This window comes from Psittacula echo (genome assembly GCF_963264785.1).
Source record: "Psittacula echo genome assembly, chromosome: 16".
In the NCBI taxonomy this organism is placed as follows: Eukaryota; Metazoa; Chordata; class Aves; order Psittaciformes; family Psittacidae; genus Psittacula; species Psittacula echo.
In genome coordinates, this window is record NC_137752.1 from 1573990 (window position 1) to 1582496 (window position 8507).

An 8507-nucleotide genomic window follows, 5' to 3' on the forward strand; every position below is an offset into this window, starting at 1 on the left:
AATTCCATTTCTGCCTAAAGAAATGGTGCCGCAGGTTATATTTGCCTTAAGATAGGACCAGCACCAGGCTCATTTGACAATTATGAAGATTGAGCAAAAGTCAGTCTTGTGTGTTGGCTGTGTGCCCTTCAGCTAAAGACTGAACAACCTCCCTGCCCCTTCCATCTTCTCTATGTTATTAACTGATGACAATGTCCTTAAGCCATCTCCTGTGGTGCAGTGCTGCTCCAGGAGGAACTAAACCTGCTGCCCATAGCAGCTGCAGAGACTAGTTAGTCCCTTCCCTATTTCCTACACCAGCAACACACTCCCGACATGGGTATATATATGCCCAGGAGTCCATATAAACTTGTATCTTAGTGTAAACATGTAGATTTAACCTCTGATCTCAACTATTCTTTCTGCCAGCAAAGTCCTTTTACCTTAAGAAGATAACTCTGTCTCTTATATATTCACAATCTAGGAGTTTGTGCTGGAGGAAAAGGCACTTGTTTCAAACCCAAAGATAGATTCTAAAGACAATGAAGATATTAATCCGTGTGACAGTAAGTTCACAATGAAAAGCTTAGGGATGCTTTCTACTTTGGGTAACTTATGCCTGGTTCAGGCAGAAAATACTCTTCAAGGAACTGGTAAATCATATTTAATGCTATTATGTCCAATCTGTTTCAACCACTTCAATCAAACTTTAATCCAGACAGAAAGAGAGACAATCTCCTCATTTATTACTGAATGTCTTGCTCACTTTACCCAATATATAAATCACTGCTAGGCAAGATGGTGGAGATCTCTCAAAGGTTTATTATCAGATATGATTATACTGCTTCCTCAGAACAAAATCATAACTTATTCTGATTGTGTCATTAACAATTTACTCTCTTTTGAGGCATTTTTTTCAATAATTTAAGGGTGTTCTTTTTAAAAGAACATAGATCAGTTGAAGATAGACTTTGACAGGACATGCTGGAGTTATTTTTGTTTCCAGGTTTTATCCTGAGTTCATATTTCTTGCTCTCAGTAGGCTATATAATGAATAAAACTGGCTGGCTGTATATGAGCCAGTTATATCATTTACATAGCTCTTTGTATGCATAATCCCTGCATTATAAACATTTACATATTGTGACAATATTTCATATTTGTGATAGTTTTCTAATGAACTGTCTTTCTGTATTTACTCCATAGTGAGGAAGACTATAGATTTGTGTAAGATAGACTTAAAAACAGTGGTCTTGATGACAGAAGTTTGGCATAGGCTGCACCTTCCCCAGATTCCCAAGCCTAGCTTAGGATTTGAATCCTAAATTATCTGTCAGGAACCTACAAAAGAATGTTGCTCTGAAATCTGATGGGGTTTGTTTTATTTTTTTTACTTGAATGGTCCAGTTAAAGAAGTGGACACGTCTGTCCCATATGAGACCCAGCAGGTGGATGGGAGGCAGTGTTTGAAGCATTTGGACCATATTTCTCATGAAGCTCCTGATGAAGAGCTACAAGCATTTTCTGAAGGATTAACTTCCACTGACTCATCACTCAGGTTGAACAACTTCTCCCCCGGATGTCAAAGTGCCAAATCAGACTCTTCACTCCTGGAGTTTCAGCAAGTGTCTGCGGTTTGGATTGCCATTTCAGAAAGCTCCAGCTCAGATTCTGAATCAGAGCTGAAAAATGGAGAGGACACAGATGTCAGTATCCCACACGAGTTTGTTTGTGACAATGGTGATGCATTTCCTGATGTTTCAGAACAGCCACTCATAGTAAGAAGCAATGGAAAGGAAATGTTACTTAGTGACAAACACACTGAATATGAAATGCCTGAAGAGCACAGCACTGAGGCTTCATCATGCCCCCAGAAATACTCTGGAGATGATTCAGATCATGGCTGCACTGATCAGTTGCTTTCCTTCATTGCATTAGACAAAGTAAGTCCCTCGGCACATTCCTCCCAGTCTGATAACCCTGCCAAGGGAATGGATGAGCCACATCTGGATGACTTGGAAAACTACAGTAGAAACAAAGCCTGTTCCCAGGAGATCACAAACCAGGGTAAAGCTGCAGTTGCCAGCTCCTCATGCAGTGATGATATTTACTCACCTAAGATCAATGAACTGAAGAAACCTAGTTCTGCAACTAGCAGAGTGAAAAAGGATGCTGGAATTAACACTTTCTTCGTGCATCAAGATAGAAGCCTAACGGGGTTTGCACTCACAGATTCTTCGAGACATCTATGTTTGGTGACTGACCAGCTTAGGAACACTGTCTCTTTTCCACCTGATGGAGATACTGAAAATAACAAATTACTGGCAAGTCTACCTTCAAGAAACTTATCTGCTTCAGGAGGTGAAAATAGGCATGTGCAGCTTTTAAACAAGAGACTCGAATCCAGCAAACCCAGTCAGATTGCATCCTTGTCCACATCCATGCCTGGAATTTCTGAGGAGGTCCATAGAGAAACCAACCCATTCGAGTCTTTCCGAAGGGTGGCTACAGAAAATCAAAGTACTTCCACAACCGAAAGGCAAGTCATAAAGGGAGAAAGGAAGGGACTGTGTTCTTCTGTCTCCTCAAGAAAGCAACTCCTTCAAGCTGAGAACTGCTCTTCCAAAGGTGAAGATGATACAATTTTTATTAGTGATGAGGGTCTCCCTCCAACCGATGAGGAAACCCTGTCAGAAATACTGTCTCCTGTTGATGAAGTATTGTCCTATGGAAGTGCTGACTTGCCATCCTCTAATAAAAAGGATTTGTCATTTCCAAGTGAAGATCTTCCTCCTCCCCCTTTAGGCACAGATGCAATGAAAAATGATGCTCCTAGCTTGAGTATGGATGATCTCCTATCTCCACCAGAACAAATGACAGTCTTGGAGACTACAGAGTGTATGGATGAAGATGCATCACTGAAAATGGACACATTGCCCCCATTACCTGATAACGTTGTGCCTGAGGAATTTCCCCTGCTCAGTCGAGAGACAACTGCTGTTTTTTCAGCACAGGATGGTACAATCTCAGAGCAATCTTTAGTTAAAGGTATTTCTGGTGCAAAGGAGAGCTTATCAGAAAACCAACAAGGAGAACATGAGACACCTGTGCAGTATTCAGAGTTTCTGCCTGTGTCAAATGCTGCTACTTCTGGTCAGGCCAAGAAAAGTCTAGATTTCACAATGAAACAATGCAAAACACACTTAGCACTGCCCAGAGCTGAGGATGACAGTGCCAACCCATTGTCATCATTTGAAATTGGGGACAGAGTGTTAGTAAAGCAGACCCAACCTGGAACCCTCATGTTCAAAGGACAGACTTCTTTTGATAGTGGCCATTGGGCTGGTGTTGCACTTGACAAAGCTGAAGGTGATAACGCTGGCACTTACAAAGGGGTGAAGTATTTTGAGTGTGCTCAGCACTGTGGTGTCTTTGTCAGAACTGATGAGATATCCCACTTGTTGGGGGCTAGGGAAAATGATTCCAGTTACAGTGGGGAAGAAGACTCTGACTCCTCCTATGATGATGAATCCTTCAAAAGAGACTGCAAATATTCTGAAGGTGATGAGCAGAGAGCAGGGTTTACAAAGGAGAAAGCAGAAGACACAAACAGTGTGGGAGGATCAGAAGTGAAAGAAATACAGGCCAGGTTACACACTGCCTTGCTGTCTGGAAAAAGACAAAAGTTTCCACGTTGTGACCAGGGTCATGAATTCCTCTGTCAAATTAACTTAACGTGCTTGGGATCGGATACAGAAAAACCAGAACCAGCAAAAATAAAACAAAGGACCCTTGCAGATGTGATTCCAATGGAAAGTAAGACTGGTAACACAGATAAGGGGAACACAAGCAAAAATATTTGTAGCTTGGTAGAGGATCAGAAAAGGAATAAACTTGCTGGTGACATTACAAGTGAATGTGGTAAAAAACTTCTGCTTGACATTTTAATTGCATTTTCTGAACCAGCCCAGCACATATATGAAAGTGCCTTTGCAACAGACCCAAGACAAGAAGACTCCCAGAAACTGTTTCTCCTTAAAGAAAACTCAGTTTCTTTCTTATTTGAACCATCAGCAAAGGTTTCTGATGTCTTGCTGTGTGACTCTGACATGCGCAGCGTTCACGGTTGTCACACAGTAGCAGAGAGAATTGCAACTAAATTTGTAGATGATGCAGTTAAAGAATATAAGAAGATTAAAAGAATACATGGCTCAAAAGCAGGCAAGGTATGTCCTTTATCTCCAGAGGCTTCTCCAACCACTTTGCCAGTAAGTACAGTGAGAAGGTTTTTGTCTGAAGTCCTGGACCTGAAATTTTGTCTACACAGACAAGCATTTGTGTTGCTCAGTTGTTTTCCACATCCATAAAAATCATGTCAGCATTTGCAACCAGATGGCTGACTTAATCTGACCTGTTCCTCTCACCAACATATGCTGGTGAGACACACACAAAAGCAATACTTGTACAAATTAGATCAGTGGCACTCAGCTCCTTGGAAGGAAACAGTGGAAGTTCCCCTTGTGATACCACATTACAGTTCTTATGTTAAGGAATTGTCTGCATGTGCTGTAGAAGAATTATGGAGCCCAGAAAACATATATTCAGATTTCAGAAGGATCAGTGTGCCAAAGTACTTTGAATGTAATGATCTCCCAGGGAACGATTTAGAAACAGAAAGCAAGACAATGTATAATCAGGTATTTTTAAAGCAGTAACTGTTATTCAACTCACCAAGTGTTCTATACACTGACTCATAATAGCTAGTACTTCATATTATTCTAGCTGTTAACACTAAATATAGCTAAAAGAGCACTGAAAGGTATTGCAAACTACTGCTTCTGGGCAATTTGCTGCAAAATAGTTTCACTAAAATGGATGTCCTTGTTGTGATAAATGCCTTTTGCTAGAGCTTTTCAGTTGTAACTCCCTGGACACATAGCCCAGCATCTGTTTTGGGTATGTTCAGAAAAAGCCAAGCTTCTTGGAAAGCTGCAAATTAAAGGATGGACCTCAGATGGTCCTGCTGAGTTTGGACAGATCTTCATGTTCCTTAGCATCCTGAAACTGCTGAGCTCTGTGGACCTCTGCCTACACAAGGAGACTAAAGGCCTCCATCAGCGTCACACTTAGTGAGTGCTCACACATTACTGTCCAATCCCTGCTGTACAGGATGATGTGTTCTTTAGGCAATGATCAGCATAGGAACATCAGTGGTGCAGTTGATGTTAGGGTATTTTGCACCAAGATGCAAACCTCTACTGTCACCATCCTAACATCCTTCAGAAGGGCTGAGAAACCTCTGAAAGGGCACCAGTGAGGGATTTGGTTTATGCTGGTGCTGTGGTTTTGTTGTTGCAGGTTATATTTGATTTGACCCGTGAGTTGCTATGTGCAGAATATCAAGTGACTGCAAATCCAAATGCATTTCTGTGGATGAGAGAAAGTTCCAGGCATCTTTGCAGAAGAACAGACGTCAGTGATGTCAAGGTACATTCTGGAAACACAAAGTGTACAATAACAAGAGTCAGGGAGGAGAGCAGATAATTGTCATGGCAAAAAGACAGTGTGAAATGTGGGAGGATTATGGCAGTGTAACTGAGGTGATTAGAGAAGAAAACAGCATTGCTCTCAAATGTTTATAAATACAGACCGAGCTGATTAAAGTGTACAGAGCTCTATAGAATGGGAATAGGGCGTCTAAATCTCCCTGGTTATGACTATGTTGGGTGGAACCTTTAAAGTAATCTTACATCTAAAGCATGTTGGTTGCTCAATATTGATCAGCTACTTCTAGATCAGTTCCCTAAACTCTTGGATGTTTCTAGATCTAAAGCTGGATCTTCACCCTGGCAGCCTTCTCAGTGGCAGGATTCCTATGGGAAGAATTTTTTTCAGCCTCTTCTATTTTGTAGATATTTGTTGAGGGTGAAATTTTTAAAATAATGAGCCTGGAAAATAATGACTTAGAAATGAAAATAGAATTCCCTAATATGACCAAGTATGGCCAGTGTAAGAGAGACAGAGTGGGCCTTATTCTGGTAAGCAAATTCCAACTGGAGATTCGTTTTGATTTTTTCTAGGTTTAAACTAGAAAATCTCATGCTTTTGTGAGAATTGTGTGCACTCAGAATAACTTCAGGACTTCTTTTTCAGTACACTTGCAATAATAATCCAGTACTTCCAGTTCTTGTGAGTGGTTCAAATGAAATACATTAAATTAACGATGCATATCTAAAGCTCTTGGATTAGGTACAATGTCTTGGTACCTGTCAGAACAGACCATGCTCTTATTCTTGAAGTATTATAAGCAATTAAAATCTCTGAAATAAAATTGTACCCTAGATTCAGGAACTCTGTGAAGAAGAATCTCAATGGACTTAATACGATGACGATGAATTAACTGTGAAGATGAGAATGACCAAAGACATATTTGATAGCTTGATCCTCGATACAATCAGAGTTCTTAACAAGATCTGTCTGAGAAAAGCCTGTGATTCTAAGGTTTCCCTAAAAGATTTTTAAGGAATTTTTAAAATATTTCTTTTTTTAAGCAAGGAAATTTTTTAGGCATGATTTCAGAATTTTAGTTCTGAACTTGTACCAAATACCATTGGGGCATTGGCCTAATTTGTGTGTTCATGTGTGCTTTGGAAATGCTCATTAAGGTCAGGGCTCATCTTTGATGTCACACAGAACCTAAAGGGTGGAAATTTTATTCTTGTCTGGGTTTTTTTGGTCAAGACAGCACTTTATTCACTTGCGCATTTTAAGAGCACAATATGTTTTAAAATTGTGTCCAAGTCTCTACAAACAGGGTTCGAACCCAATTTATGTGTAAATTATCCTATTCTTTGTTATCATGTTCAGGCTATGAATGATGACAGGTGAATCATGCTTTGAAAATAACGTTCACATAATCACAAGTGACTCTTAAGAATGTAAATGTGCAAACGGAATTAAATCTCCTAGAAACGGAATTGCTGTGTGCCTCTGTAGTTTGGAATAAACTCCTCTAACTGGAACAAGCCTAAAGCTTTTCCTGATGGGTACATCAGAGTTAAAGGTCACTGCACCATTTTTAAATGTTTTTATATACTATGGAACTGGTTAAAAGGAGCCCGGAGATGGCTTCAGAGATGTGGCATATGGAATTAACTTGCCCTGACAGGATCTAGAGCCAGACATTCAGTTTTAATATCTACAACTTTATGCAGATGAGACAAACCCTGATGTAATGCTCTTTAAAGGGGATATTTTTCTATCAGTAACTCCAATTTCTGAAAATTAAATATGTGCCTGTGATTAGGTTATTTATCATACAATTCACATGAGCCTTTTGAATCTTACATCTAAACGTGGGCTGCTGAAGGATGTGCTTTACTGGGCAAACCAAAGGAAATCAATAATCCTATTCTTTTGTTTTGGCAAAACTAGAAAAAAATCAACATTCAGGGTGTCTTTCAAATAAAATGAAAAGCAGGACAATTGAATATAAGCCATATAGAAACATCTATTTAAAATCACAATATTTACAATATAGGTTTTGTTAGGAAAATAGAAATACATTCTATGTTTCTATTTTTAAATACCGATGGCTTAACTTTTCCTACTGAACAGTTTGTTTTCTGAATAAATAAAATAAACTCCCAAAAATCTCACTTTTGTTTTTACTGAAATCAAGTAGAATTGCAGGCCATAGTGTATGCTCTGCTATGTGAATGAGAGTGGTTTTGTTGTTTTGCAGACAGCTCCTGCTCGCTGCCCCCAGTGCATTAACTGTTGATCTTCTATCAACTATTTTCATGTCCCTTGTGGTACCTTTTCTTAAGACTCTGACTCTTATCCTCATTGATGAATTAATCCAGATAAGTTATTTGTTCCAATAATAATGTTTTCTTGTTGTCAGTTTACAGTAGGATTTAGCTCAATTCTTTTCCTCCTGGACTTACAGACAAATTGTGGGATACAATGACAAATCCATATATTGAAGCACTGCAGTTTTTCAGTTTGCTGTCACTATGGTTTTGCAGCAGCAGCAGGATCCTTGTTGTATTTGGAATGAAAGCTATTAAAAATACCACTTATGTATGTGAATGAGTAGCTGAAGGACTCATTTCATTTCAGACTGATGCCTTATGCTACGCTATATGTTACACTTGAGGAAGATAACCATTATATTTGCAATTAGGTTTGTGAGTGAAGCCTGAACCCTTGCTAGATGCTATATACAGAAGGACAGAGCTATAAAGTAACTCCTGCTGATGAGAATAAAAAGTGTATACACAGGACATGTCAGGCATGTTTAATATCCCCACCATTCTGTGTTCAAAACCTTAGCTTCTGGAACCCAGATATATTGACCTGTTCAGTCAGTGGCAAGACTTCAATATCAAGATTACTCTCCTTCAAGGTCTAATATTTTGTTTGCCTTGGTTTTGATCAATATTAACCTCCTGGGTCAATAAATCTTGATACCAGCCTCAAGAGGAGTCATTATCTTTCATAGAAAATGATTATTTCTCAGTTAA

At 39.3% G+C, this 8507-nt stretch overlaps 1 protein-coding gene across 1 annotated transcript in view; it reads left to right on the plus strand.

Annotated features, from left to right (window-relative positions):
* CCDC187 (coiled-coil domain containing 187) overlaps positions 1 to 6501 on the plus strand; it is a gene marked incomplete at both ends in the record, with an annotated part of 42559 nt that extends 36058 nt beyond the window's left edge. Inside the window, 8 exon segments of the mRNA XM_080630950.1 lie at positions 464 to 632; positions 1387 to 4316; positions 4378 to 4380; positions 4383 to 4676; positions 5338 to 5466; positions 5892 to 6017; positions 6322 to 6357; positions 6361 to 6501. Of these exon segments, the coding sequence (XP_080487076.1) occupies positions 464 to 632; positions 1387 to 4316; positions 4378 to 4380; positions 4383 to 4676; positions 5338 to 5466; positions 5892 to 6017; positions 6322 to 6357; positions 6361 to 6501 (3828 nt within the window).
* Positions 6502 to 8507: the final 2006 nt, after the last annotated feature.